This window comes from Chiloscyllium plagiosum, unplaced genomic scaffold (assembly GCF_037043375.1).
Source record: "Chiloscyllium plagiosum isolate Xiang-an unplaced genomic scaffold, Cpla_swu_hap1 HiC_scaffold_7, whole genome shotgun sequence".
Lineage (NCBI taxonomy): Eukaryota > Metazoa > Chordata > Chondrichthyes > Orectolobiformes > Hemiscylliidae > Chiloscyllium > Chiloscyllium plagiosum.
In genome coordinates this window covers 112,846,025-112,861,442 of record NW_028270145.1, presented here as the reverse complement: position 1 = coordinate 112,861,442, position 15,418 = coordinate 112,846,025, and the positions used below count along the sequence as shown (strand labels likewise).

The following is a 15,418-nucleotide window of genomic DNA, read 5'->3' as shown; positions in this document are numbered from 1 at the left end:
AGACCCTCTGACAGTGCGGCACTCCCTCAGCACTGACCCTCCGACAGTGTGGCACTCCCTCAGTACTGAAGCTGCGACACTGAGGCACTCCCTCAGTACTGACCCTCCGACAGTGTGGCACTCCCTCAGTACAGACCCTCTGACAGTGCGGCACTCCCTCAGTACTGACCCTCCAACAGTGTGGCACTCCCTCAGTACTGACCCTCTGACAGTGTGGCACTCCCTCAGCACTGACCCTGCAACAGTGCGGCATTCCCTCAGCACTGACCCTCCGACAGTGTGGCACTCCCTCAGTACTGACCCTCCGACAGTGTGGCACTCCCTCAGTACAGACCCTCCAACAGTGCGGCACTCCCTCAGCACTGACCCTGCAACAGTGCGGCACTCCCTCAGCACTGACCCTCCGACAGTGTGGCACTCCCTCAGTACTGACCCTCTGACAGTGCGGCACTCCCTCAGTACAGACCTCATACAGTGTGGCACTCCCTCAGCACTGACCCTCAGACAGTGCTGCACTCCCTCAGGACTGACCCTGTGACAATGCGGCACTCCCTCAGTACTGACCCTCCGACAGTGCGGCGCTTCTTCAGCACTGACCCTCCGACAGTGTGGCACTCCCTCAGTACTGACCCTGTGACAGTGTGGCACTCCCTCAGCACTGACCCTCTGACAGTGCGGCATTCCAAGGGGCAGCGTGAGGATGTCTGACTGTGTGTGTGTGTGTGTGTGTGTGTATAGAGTGGGAAGCTTTGAAGATGCCAATCCCTTGGACTGATTGCAGTTCTCCCCCTTCCCAGTCTCATTGTTAGTAAGAAGGAGCGGCGGCTGGTGAAAGGGTCCGGATTCCATCTGGACCTGCTGCTCATTGGCTTGGCCGGAGGCATGTGTGGCATCTTTGGGCTCCCGTGGCAGACGGGTGCCACAGTACGGACAATCGCCCACGTCAACGCCCTGACTGTGATGAGCAAAAGCACAGCTCCCGGAGAGACACCCAAGATCGAGGAGGTGAAGGAGCAACGCATCACTGGCATTTCGGTGGCATTGCTCGTTGGTGAGTCATCATTACTAACCCTAACCATTGCCCACATCCCTACACACTAAACTTAACCACTGACCACATCCCTCCACACTAACCTTAACCACTGACCACACCCTACACACTAACCCTAACCACTGACCACATCCCACACTGACCACATCCCTACACATTAACCCTAACCACTGACCACACCCTACACACTAACCCTAACCACTGACCATATCCCACACTGACCACACCCTACACACTAACCCTAACCACTGACCATATCCCACACTGACCACATCCCTCCACACTAACCTTAACCACTGACCACACCCTACACACTAACCCTAACCACTGACTATATCCCACACTGACCACAATCCTACACACTAACCCTAACCACTGACCATATCCCACACTGACCACAATCCTACACACTAACCCTAACCACTGACTACATCCCTACACACCATCCTTAACCACTGACCACACCCTACACACTAACCCTAACCATTGCCCACATCCCTACACACTAAACTTAACCACTGACCACATCCCTACACACCATCCTTAACCACTGACCACACCCTACACACTAACCCTAACCACTGACCACACCCCTACACACCATCCTTAACCACTGACCACATCCCTACACACTAAACTTAACCACTGACCACATCCCTACACACTAAACTTAACCACTGACCACACCCTACACACTAACCCTAACCACTGACCATATCCCACACTGACCACAATCCTACACACTAACCCTAACCACTGACCACATCCCTACACATTAACCCTAACCACTGACCACATCCCACACTGACCACATCCCTACACACTAACCCTAACCACTGACCACATCCCACACTGACCACATCCCTACACATTAACCCTAACCACTGACCACATCCCACACTGACCACATCCCTACACATTAACCCTAACCACTGACCACATCCCACACTGACCACACCCCTACACACTAACCTAACCACTGACCACATCCCTACACACTAACCCTAACCACTGACCACATCACTACACTGACCCTACATCCCTACACATTAACCCTAACCACTGACCACATCCCTACACATTAACCCTAACCACTGACCACATCACTACACACTAACCCTAACCACTGACCACACCCCTACACACTAACCTTAACCACTGACCACATCACTACACACTAACCCTAACCACTGACCACACCCCTACACACTAACCTTAACCACTGACCACATCCCTACACACTAAACCTAACCACTGACCACATCCCTCCACACTAACCTTAACCACTGACCACACCCTACACACTAACCCTAACCACTGACCACATCCCACACTGACCACATCCCTACACATTAACCCTAACCACTGACCACACCCTACACACTAACCCTAACCACTGACCATATCCCACACTGACCACACCCTACACACTAACCCTAACCACTGACCATATCCCACACTGACCACATCCCTCCACACTAACCTTAACCACTGACCACACCCTACACACTAACCCTAACCACTGACTATATCCCACACTGACCACAATCCTACACACTAACCCTAACCACTGACCATATCCCACACTGACCACAATCCTACACACTAACCCTAACCACTGACTACATCCCTACACACCATTCTTAACCACTGACCACACCCTACACACTAACCCTAACCATTGCCCACATCCCTACACACTAAACTTAACCACTGACCACATCCCTACACACCATCCTTAACCACTGACCACACCCTACACACTAACCCTAACCACTGACCACATCACTACACTGACCCTACATCCCTACACATTAACCCTAACCACTGACCACATCCCTACACATTAACCCTAACCACTGACCACATCACTACACACTAACCCTAACCACTGACCACACCCCTACACACTAACCTTAACCACTGACCACATCACTACACACTAACCCTAACCACTGACCACACCCCTACACACTAACCTTAACCACTGACCACATCCCTACACACTAAACTTAACCACTGACCACATCCCTCCACACTAACCTTAACCACTGACCACACCCTACACACTAACCCTAACCACTGACCACATCCCACACTGACCACATCCCTACACATTAACCCTAACCACTGACCACACCCTACACACTAACCCTAACCACTGACCATATCCCACACTGACCACACCCTACACACTAACCCTAGCCACTGACCATATCCCACACTGACCACATCCCTCCACACTAACCTTAACCACTGACCACACCCTACACACTAACCCTAACCACTGACTATATCCCACACTGACCACAATCCTACACACTAACCCTAACCACTGACCATATCCCACACTGACCACAATCCTACACACTAACCCTAACCACTGACTACATCCCTACACACCATCCTTAACCACTGACCACACCCTACACACTAACCCTAACCATTGCCCACATCCCTACACACTAAACTTAACCACTGACCACATCCCTACACACCATCCTTAACCACTGACCACACCCTACACACTAACCCTAACCACTGACCACACCCCTACACACCATCCTTAACCACTGACCACATCCCTACACACTAAACTTAACCACTGACCACATCCCTACACACTAAACTTAACCACTGACCACACCCTACACACTAACCCTAACCACTGACCATATCCCACACTGACCACAATCCTACACACTAACCCTAACCACTGACCACATCCCTACACATTAACCCTAACCACTGACCACATCCCACACTGACCACATCCCTACACACTAACCCTAACCACTGACCACATCCCACACTGACCACATCCCTACACATTAACCCTAACCACTGACCACATCCCACACTGACCACATCCCTACACATTAACCCTAACCACTGACCACATCCCTCACTGACCACATCCCTACACACTAACCTTAACCACTGACCACATCCCTACACTGACTACATCCCTACACACTAACCTAACCACTGACCCATCCCTACACACTAACCCTAACCACTGACCACATCACTACACTGACCCTACATCCCTACACATTAACCCTAACCACTGACCACATCCCTACACATTAACCCTAACCACTGACCACATCACTACACACTAACCCTAACCACTGACCACACCCCTACACACTAACCTTAACCACTGACCACATCACTACACACTAACCCTAACCACTGACCATACCCCTACACACTAACCTTAACCACTGACCACATCCCTACACACTAACCATAACCACTGACCACATCCCTACACTGACCACACCCCTACATACTAACCCTAACCACTGACCACACCCCTACACACTAACCCTAACCACTGACCACATCCCTACACAGTAACCCTAACCACTGACCACATCCCACACTGACCACAATCCTACACACTAACCCTTACCACTGACCACATCCCTATACACTAACCCATAGCCCTACACTGACACACATCCCTACACACTAGCCCACAATCCTACACACCAACCCACAATCCTACACACCAACCTACAATCCTACACACTAACCCATAATCCTACACACTAACCCATAATCCTACACACTAACCCACAATCCTACACACCAACCTACAATCCTACACACTAACCCATAATTAGATTAGATTACTTAGTGTGGAAACAGGCCCTTCGGCCCAACAAGTCCACACCGCCCCGCCGAAGCGCAACCCACCCATACCCCTACATTTACCCCTTACTACGGGCAATTTAGCATGGCCAATTCACCTGACCTGCACATCTTTGGACTGTGGGAGGAAACCGGAGCACCCGGAGGAAACCCACGCAGACACGGGGAGAACATGCAAACTCCACACAGTCAGTTGCCTGAGGCGGGAATTGAACCCGGGTCCTACACACTAACCCATAATCCGACACACTAACCCATAATCTGACACACTGACCACATCCCTACACACTAACCATAACATAACCATGAACTTGGATCCAATCAGTGAGCCTAGCCACTAACAGTATCTACAGTCTCCATTAAACCTAACGTTAACCACTGAACATAATCCCATCCACACTAACCACCAGCACTATCCATTAGCCTTAACCCTATCCCTAACCCGATCTCTAACCACTAATCTTTCCTGATGAAGGGCTTACGATCGAAACGTCAATTCTCTTGCTTTTCAGATACTGCCTGACCGGCTGTGCGTTTCCAGCACCACATTTTTTGCCTCAAACCACTAACCGTAAACATAACTACAAATCATTATCCCAACCATAAACTGAACCATAACACTACCCAATGTTCCTAACCACTAACCTTAATCCCAACTACTAATCATGATCCCAACCATAAACCTAACCATTAACAGTGACTGCTCTCCTTAATGCTAACCACTGACCTTAATGCAAACCCCATAACTCTAATGACTAACCATAGCCATAGTCCAATCAGCTGACCCTAACCATTGACCATAACCAGTAAGAAGAACACTAACCACAAAACATGACCTTAACCACACAGCCTCATCAGTAATCCTAAACATTAACTCCATAATCCTACTCTTTAATCCTATCCCCAACACAAAATCCTTCCAACCTGTGCTGGCCAGTGAGGGTCAGAAGAAGGTCATGGCCTAGTGGTATTATTGCTAGAGTATATAGAGATCCAGATAATGTTCCGGGAACATGGGTTTGAATCTCAATATAGCGGATGGTGAAATTTGATTTAAAACCTGAAATTAAAAATTTAATTGTTGGTTGTCAGGAATAAGACCCATCTGGTTCACTAATGCCCTTTCCAGTGGGAAATCTGCCATCTTTACATGGCCTGGCCTACATGTGGCTGACTGTAAAATGGCTGAGCAAACCATTGTGTGCAGAGGGCAATTAGGCATGGACAACAGGTACTGGCCTTGCCAGTATAAAGGAGGGGAATTACTCATCATGGGAGGGAATCGGCAATCTCAGTTATTGTTGATGCTGCTTCTCTCACTCTCTCTCTCTCTCACTCTCTCACTCTCCTTGTCTCCAGGTCTCTCTGTGGTCATGAGTAAGATTCTCCAGTTGATTCCGATGTCAGTTTTATTTGGAATCTTCCTGTACATGGGTTTGACGTCACTCACAGGAATCCAGATGTATGAACGTCTGCTGCTTCTGTTTATCCCTTCCAAACACCACCCAGACCACATCTACGTGACAAAGGTGAGTGTGACTCTTAATTTCATGATGTTTCAGGTTTACTCCTTAGCCCCTGGGAGGACTACCTCCTGCACTGACCTCTTGTCTCTCTCCTATTTGTCAGGAGGGAGTTAGGTAAGGTTCCTCAGACTAAAGGGGATGAGGAGAAAGTGGGAACGGGAGACTGAGTTCTATTCTCCATGGTAACACTTTACACCAATCAGAGTCTACTGAATTGAATTTATTGTCAGGTGTACCGAGGCACAGTGAAAAGCTTTATCTTGTGAGCAATACAGGCAGGTCACAGAGTTAAGTAGCGTAGATAGTAAATAATAGGTAAACAGCAGCAAAAACAAAAACACAGGTACAGGCGAATGTTAAGAGTTTGTGAGTCCATTCAGTATTCAGGGTAGAAACCGGCTGGTGTGTGTGTTCAGGCTTCTGTACCTTCTCCCTGATGGTAGAGGTTGTAGAAAAACATTACCAGGGTGGGATGGATCTTTGAGAATGCTGACGGCCTTTCCTTGACATTGGGCCTGGTAGATGGATTCTGTAGATGGGAGGTTGGCCTTTGTGATTGTCCGGGCCGAGTTCACCACTCTCTGTAACTGTCTCTGATCTTGAATGGTACAGTTGCCATACCAGGTAGTGATACATCCAGACAGAATGGTCTCGATGGCACACCTATAAAAGTTGGCAAGGGTATTCACTGTCATGCCAAATTTCCCCAGCTGCCTGAGGAAGAAGAGACGTTGTTGGGCCTTTGTAACCAGTGCGTCCACATGAAGAGGAGAAAGTGAGGACTGCAGATGCTGGAGATCAGAGCTGAAAATGTGTTGCTGGAAAAGCGCAGCAGGTCAGGCAGCATCCAAGGAACAGGAGAATCAACGTTTCGGGCATAAGCCCTTCTTCAGGAGGGCTTATGCCCGAAACGTCGATTCTCCTGTTTCTTGGATGCTGCCTGACTGGCTGCGCTTTTCCAGCAACACATTTTCAGCGTCCACATGAGGAGTCCAAGAAAGCTTGTTGTGGATGACCACTCCCAGGAGCTTGCCACTCTCCACTCATTCCCCCTCTGTGCTGTTAATGTGTAGGGGAGGCATGAGTAACCATCCCGCTGAAAGTCAATAATGAGTTCCTTGGTTTTGCCAGCATTGAGAGCTAGGTTGTTCTCAGTGCACCATTTATCCAGGTTTTCCACCTCCCGTCTGTAGTCTGTTTCGTCGCCATCTGAGATGCGACCGACTATGATGGTGTCATCAACAAACTTGTAAATGGCATTAGTCTGGTGTTTGGCGACGCAGTCATGGATATGCAGTGAATACAGTAGGGGGCTGAGTACGCACTCCTGGGGGGGGCTCCAGTGTTGAGCGTTAGTGAGGATGAAATATTGTCCCCGATCTTCACTGATTGTGGCCTGTGGGTCAGGAAACTGAGGATCCAGTTGCAGAGAGTGGGGCTTAGTCCGAGATCACTAAGTTTAGTAATTAGTCTCGAGGGGATAATAGTGTTGAAGGCTGAACTGTAGTCAATGAGTAGGATTCTTACGTAGCTGTTCTTGGTGTCAAGATGTTCTAGCAGAAAGTGAGGACTGCAGATGCTGGAGATCAGAGCTGAAAAATGTGTTGCTGGAAAAGCGCAGCAGGTCAGGCAGCATCCAAGGAGCAGGAGAATCGACGTTTCGGGCATAAGCCCTTAAAGATGTTCAAGAAGGGCAAGTGATATGGCATCTGACGTGGATGTGTTGGTCTGATAGGCAAATTGGAATGGGTCAAGAGTCGTGGGGAGGCTGGAGTTGATTAATGCCATGACCAGCCTTTCAAAGCACTTCATGACCACTGAAGTTAGGGCCACTGAGTGGTAGTCATTTAGACATGAGCAATCAGTACAACCAATGAACGCAATGGTTCTAATGGGCTGAAGTGTGTTTATTTCAACACAAGGAGTATTATGGGTAAGATAGATCAGCTTAAAGCCTGGGTCAGTACATGGGACTATGATGTTGTGGCCATTATAGACAACCTTGAGTCATAGAGTCATAGAGGTGTACAGCACAGAAACAGACCCTTAGGTCCAAGTTGTCCATGCTGACCAGATATCCTCATCTTATCTAATCCTATTTGCCAGCTCTTTAGAGAGTTTATCCCTCTAAACCCTTCGTAGTCATATACCTACCTAGATGTCTTTTAAATGTTGTCATTTTACCAGCCTCCACCACGTCCTCTGGCAGCTCATTCCATCCACACACCACCCTCTGTGTGAGAAAGTTACCCCTAAGGTCCCTTTTATATCTTTCCCCTCTCACCCTAAACCTATGCCCTCTAGTTCTGGACTCCCCCACCCCAGGGAAAAGACCTTGTCTATTTATCTTATCCATGCCCCTCATGACTTTATAAACCTTGAGAAAGGGACAGGACTGGCTGCTCAATGTTACAGAATTTTGTTGTTTGAGACGAGAGAGAGAGGAAGGGAAAAGAGATGGAGGAGCTGCATTATTAATCAGGGAGGATGTTACGTCTGCACTCAGAGAGAGGACATACTGGAGGGTTCATCCACCGAGGCAGTATGGGGATAGTAAGGACTGCAAAAGGCACAGTTGGTCAGGCAGCACCAGAGGAGCAGGGGAGTCAACGTTTCAGGTCAGGATCCCTCATCAGGACTGGGGAGGGGGAAATGAGCTGAGAAATGGCGGGGCGGGGGAGGTGGGGTTGGGGGAAAGGTGGGTGGGATGGTGATAGGTGGATGCAGGAGGGGTTTGATGGGTAGAGCTCAAAAATAAGATTAGATTAGATTAGATTAGATTAGATTTAGATTACTTACAGTGTGGAAACAGGCCCTTCGGCCCAACAAGTCCACACCGACCCGCCGAAGCGCAACCCACCCAGACCCATTCCCCTACATTTAACCCTTCACCTAACACTACAGACAATTTAGCATGGCCAATTCACCTAACCTGCACATTTTTGGAATGTGGGAGGAAACCGGAGCACCCGTAGAAAACCCACACAGACACGGGGAGAATGTGCAAACTCCACACAGTCAGTTGCCTGAGGCGATGGGTGTAAGATGGGTGTAATCACTCTGATAGGTCACCCCAATAGCCACCGAGAGATTGAGGAATAAATATTTCAGCAGATTATGGAAAGACTTAATAACAATAGGGTTGTCATAGTGGGTGACTTTAACTTCTCCAATATTGACTGGGCCTCCCTTACAGCAAGAGGCTTAGACTGGGTAAAATTTATTCAGTGTACCCAAGAGGGTTTCTTGAAACAGTATGCGGATAGTCCAACTAGAGAGGGGGCCATACTGGACCCTGTATTGGCTAATGAGCCTGACCAGGTGACTGACCTTACAGTGCGAGAGCATTTTGGAAACAGTGATCACAACTCCTTACGTTTTAGGCTAGCTATGAACAAGGATAAGTCTGGAACTGGGGCCAAGTTTGGGGAGGGCATATTACACCAGTAATGGGCAGGAGGTAGGGAGTGTTCACTGGGAGAAGCTGTTATCAGTCCATATCTGACATGTGGGAATTGCTGATCAGAGTTCAGGACCGGCATATTCCAGTAAGGAGGGCAAAGTAAGGGACCCTTGGATAATGAGGGAGGATGTGCATTTAGTCAAAAGGAAGAAAGAAGCATATATAAGGTTTAGGAAGCTAAAATTGGACTGGGCCCATGAGGAATGTAAACAGGAAAGTACTCAAGCAGGGGATCAGGAGAACAAGAAGGGGCTATGAAGTGACTTTGACAAGTAAGGTTAAAGAGAATCCCCAAGGTATTCTATACAGACACTAAAACAAGAGGCTAACTAGGGAGAAGATGTGTTCACTCACGGATAAAGAAGGAAACTTATGCTTGGAGGCAGAGGATATGCATGAGATCTGAAACGTGCACTTCGAACACAGAATATAAAACATTACAGTGCAGTACAGGCTCTTCGGCCCTCGATGTTCTGCCAACCTGTGAATAGAATCTGAAGCCCATCTACCCTACACTATTCCATTTTCACCATATATTTATCCAATGACCATTTAAATGTCCTTAAAGTTGGTGAGTCTACTACTGTTGCGTTCCATGCCCCTACTACTCTCTGAGTAAAGACACTACCCCTGACATCTGTTCTACACCCATCACCCATCAATTTAAAGCTATGTCCCCTCATATCAGCCATCACCATCCAAGGAAAAAGGCTCTCACTGTCCAACCTCTGATTATCTTGTATGTCTCAATTAAGTCACCTCTCAACCTCCTTCTCTCTAATGAAAACAGCCTCAAGACCCTCAGCCTTTCCTCATAAGACCTTCCCGCCATACCCGGCAAAGTCTTAGTAAATCTCCCCTGAACCTTTTCCAAAGCTTCCACATCCTTCCTATAACGTAATGACCAGAACTGTATGCAATACTCCAAGTGCGGCCGCACCAGAGTTTTGTACAGCTGCGGCATGATCTCATGGTTCCGAAACTCGATCCCTCTACCAATACTGTCATCCGCAAATTTACAAACCCACCCTTCTATGACCTCATCCAGGTCGTTTATAAAAATGACAAACAGCAGTGGCCCTAAAACAGATCCTTGCAGTACACCACTAGTAACTGAACTCCAGGATAAACACTTCCCATCAACCACCACCCTCTGTGTTCTTTCAGCTAGCCAATTTCTGATCCAAACCATTAAATCGCCCTCAATCCCATGTCTCTGTATTTTCTGCAACAGCCTACCATGGGGAATCTTATCAAACACCTTACTGAAATCCATATACGCCACAACAACCGCTTTACCCTAATCTACCTGTTTGGTCATCTTCTCAAAGAACTCAGTAAGGTTTGTGAGGCACGACCTACCCTTCACAAAACAGTGTTGACTATCCCTAATCAAATTATTCCTTTCTGGATGGTTATAAATCCTCCCATAACCTTTTCCAACACCTTACCCACAACCAAAGTAAGGCTCACTGGTCTCTAATTACCAGGGTTGTCTCTTCTTGAACAAGGGGACCACATTTGCTATCCTCCAGCCTTCTGGCGCTATTCCTGTAGACAATGGTGACAACAGAGATCAAAGCAAACGGTTTGGCAATCTCCTCCCTGGCTTCCCAGAGAATCCAACGATAAATCCCCATCCAGGAGAAAGTGAGGTCTGCAGATGCTGGAGATCAGAGCTGAAAATGTGTTGCTGGAAAAGCGCAGCAGGTCAGGCAGCATCCAAGGAGCAGGAGAATCGACGTTTCGGGAATGAGCCCTTCTTCAGGAATGAGGAATGAGGCAACTTACTGAGGCCAATCCACCTAACCTACACATCCACGGATACTGTGGGCAATTATATAGTAATATAGGCTCATGCCCGAAACGTCAATTCTCCTGCTCCTTGGATGCTTCCTGACCTGCTGCGTTTTTTCAGCAACACATTTTCAGCTCTAAATCCCCATCCAGCCCAGGGACTTATATACTTTCACACTTTCCAGAATTACTAACACCTCCTCCTTGAGAACCTTAATCCTGTCTAGCGAGTATCCTGTATCTTAGTATTCACCTTGACAACATTGTCTTTTTCCAGTGTGAATACTGAGGAACGTTATTCATTTAGTGCATCCCCTATCTCCTCTGACTCCATGTACAACTTCCTAATACTGTCATTGATTGGCCCTAACCTTATTCTAATGATTCTTTTATTCCTGATATACCTATACAAAGCTTTAGGGTTTTTCTTGATCCTATTCACCAACGACTTCTCACGTCCCCTTCTGGCTCTTCTTAGCTCTCTCTTTAGGTCCTTCCCGGCTAACTTGTAACTCTCAAGCGCCCTAACTGAGCCTTCTTGTCTCATCCTAACGTAAGCATTCTTCCTCTTGACAAGAGATTCAACTTCTTTAGTAAACCACGGCTCCCTCACTCGACAACTTCCTCCCTGCCTGACAGGTACATACTTATCAAGGACATGCAGTAGCTGTTCCTCGAATAAGCCCACATTTCAATTGTGCCCATCCCCTGCAGTTTCCTTCCCCATCCTATGCATCCTAATTCTTGCCTAATCCCATCATAATTGCCTTTCTCTCATCTATAACCCTTGCCCTGTGGTATATACCTATCCCTTTTCATCGCTAAAGTAAACATAACCAAATTGTGGTGACTATCACCAAAGTGCTCATCTACCTCCAAATCCAACACCTGGCCAGGTTCTTTACCCAGTACCAAATCTAATATGGCCTCGTCCCTTGTTGGAAATGTGTTGCTGGAAAAGCGCAGCAGGTCAGGCAGCATCCAGGGAACAGGAGAATCGACTTTTCGGGCATAAGCCCTTCTTCAGGAATCTTTCCTGAAGAAGGGCTTATGCCCGAAACGTCGATTCTCCTGTTCCCTGGATGCTGCCTGACCTGCTGCGCTTTTCCAGCAACACATTTCCAGCTCTGATCTCCAGCATCTGCAGACCTCACTTTCTCCTCGTCCCTTGTTGGCCTGTGTACATACTATGTCAGGAAACCATCGTGCAGAAATTGGCCAAAACTGACCCATCTGAAGTACTCGAACTATATCAATTTCCAGTCAATATTTGGAAAGTTAAAGTCCCCCATAACAACTACCCTGTTACTCTCACTCCTATCCAGAATCATTTTTGCTTTCCTTTCCTCTACATCTCTGGAACTATACAGAGGCCTAGAGAAAACTCCCTAACAGGGTGACCTCGCTTTTCCTGTTTCTAACCTCAGTCCATACTACTTCAGTAGACGTATCCTCAAAAGTCCTTTCTGCTACCTTAATACCGCCTTTGAGTAACAATGCCGCACCTCCTCCTCTTTTGCCACCTTCTCTGTTCTTACTGAAACATCTAAATCCCGGAACCTGCAACAACCATTCCTGTCCTTGCTCTATCTATGTCTCCGGATAAGCCACAAAATCGAAGTCCCAGGTACCAACCCATGATGCAAGTTCCCCCACCTTATTCCGGATGCTCCTGGCATTGAAGACTTCAAACCAACTTCTTGCTTGCTGGTGCCTTCTTGCGACCTTGAAACCTTATTTCTGACCTCACTACTGTCAACCTCCTGTGTACTCGAACTACAATTTAGGTTCCCATCCCCCTGCTGAATTAGTCTAACCCACCCCCCCAAAAGACCATTAGCAAATTTTCCCCCCAGGATATTGATATCCCTCCGTTTATCCAGGTATCCGAAACCCTCCCTTCTGCACTTTCCCTATAGCCACCTGTTCAACTCCTCTCTCTCCTTATCCCTCGCCTCACTAGCACATGGCACGGGTAACAACTCTGTTCGTCCTAGCTCTAAGCTTCCATCCTAGCTCCCTGAATTTCTGCCTTAAATCCCATCTCTCTTCCTACCTACGTCGTTGGTGCCTATTTGGACCACGACTTGGGGCTGCTCCCCCTCCCCCTTAAGGATCCCAAAAACACGATCAGAGACATCACGAACCCTGGCACCTGGGAGGCAACACATCAACCGTGAGTCTCTCTCTTCCCCACACAACCACCTATCTGTCCCCCTAACTATGGAGTCCCCAATGACTAAACCTTTGCTCCCCCTCCCCCATTTCCCCTCTGAGCCACAGGGACAGACATTGTGCCAGAGACCTTTAACCCACTGCTTTCCCCTGGTAAGTCCCCCCTCCCCAACAGTATCCAAATAGTAACTTGTTATTGAGGGGGGTGGCCATAGGGGATCCCTGCGCTGCCTGCCGGTTCCCTTTCTATCCCCTGACTGTAACCCATCTGCCTTTTTCTTGTACTTGAGGAGTGACTACCTCCCTGTAACTCCTCTCAGTAACCCCCCTGCCTCCCAAATGATCTGAAGTTCATCCAGCACCAGTTCCAGTTGCCTAATGCGTCAGTATTCACCCAGGAGGAGGGTATGGAGGATAGTGAGATTTGTGTGGAGCATGCTGAAATGCTAGGGCATTTTGAGATCAAGAAAGAACTGGTGTTGGATCTCTTGAAGAAATTAAGGTGGAGAAGTCCCTGGGGCCCAATAGTATCTAGAGATGGAAATGTGTTGCTGGAAAAGCGCAGCAGGTCAGGCAGCATCTAGGGAACAGGAGAATCGACGTTTCGGGCATTAGCCCTTCTTCAGGATTCCTGAAACGTCGATTCTCCTGTTCCCTAGATGCTGCCTGACCTGCTGCGCTTTTCCAGCAACACATTTCCATCTCTGATCTCCAGCATCTGCAGACCTCACTTTCTCCCCAATAGTATCTACCCCAGGTTACTGAGTTGGGCAAGAGAGAAGACTGCTGGGGCCTTGACAAAGATCTTTGTATCCTCGCTAGGCAATGGAGAGGGCCCAGAGAACTAGCGTGTAGCTCATGTTGTTCCTCTGTTGAAGAAAGTAAATGAGAATAATCTAGGAAACTATAGAACGGTGCGTCTCACCTCGGTGGTTGGGAAGCTAGTGGACAGAATTCCTAGGGATAGGATTTACACACATTTGCAAGGGACAGTCTCTGCATGGCCTTGTGTGGGGTAGGTCATGTCTTACTAACCTAGTAACAAAGGTGATCGATGAGGAGGGTAGAGCAGTGAATGTTGTTTACATGGATTTTAGTAAAACTTTCGACAAGATCCTCATGTTTGGCTCATCCAGAAGATTAAGATGCATGGGATCCAGGGTGACGTGGCCATGTGGGTTCAGAATTGGCTTGCCCATAGAAGACAGAGGGTAGCGGTGGAAGGTTGTTCCTCAGGCTGGGGTTCCAGGACTAGTTCCACAGGGATTGGGATCTCTGCTGTTTGATACATACAAATAACTTGGATGAAAATATAGATGGATAGGTTACTACGTTTGCAGACGATACAAAGATCGGTGGAGGTGTAGAAAGAGTAGAAGGTTGTAAAAGGATACAGCGGGATATGGATCAACTGCAGATATGGGCAGAGAAATGGCAGATGGAGTTTAATCTGGGTAAGTCTGATGTGTTGTACAGTTAATGGAACGACCCTGAGCAGCACTGATGTGCAGAGGGATCTTGAGGCTCAAAGTCCATAGTTCCCTGATAGTGAGCATGCAAATAGATATGGTGGTAAAGAAGGCATATGACAAGCTTACCTTTATTGGTCAGGGAGTTGAGTACAAGAGTCAGGATGTCATGTTGCAGCTTTATAAGACTTTGGTTAGGCCACACTAAGAGTATTGCATTCAACTCTGGTCGCCCATTACAGGAAGGATGTGGAGGCTTTGGGTTGGGTGCAGA

General features: G+C 47.9%; 1 protein-coding gene across 3 annotated transcripts in view; it reads left to right on the top strand.

Annotated features, from left to right (window-relative positions):
• LOC122551953 (anion exchange protein 3-like) overlaps nucleotides 1-15,418 on the top strand; it is a 313,611-nt gene that overhangs the window by 229,420 nt on the left and 68,773 nt on the right. For all 3 annotated transcript variants that reach the window (XM_087989369.1, XM_087989367.1, XM_087989368.1), the window contains exons 20-21: nucleotides 798-1,051; nucleotides 6,074-6,243. In XM_087989369.1, coding sequence (XP_087845495.1) covers nucleotides 798-1,051; nucleotides 6,074-6,243 — 424 coding nt within the window. The remainder of the gene's footprint in view (nucleotides 1-797; nucleotides 1,052-6,073; nucleotides 6,244-15,418) is intronic.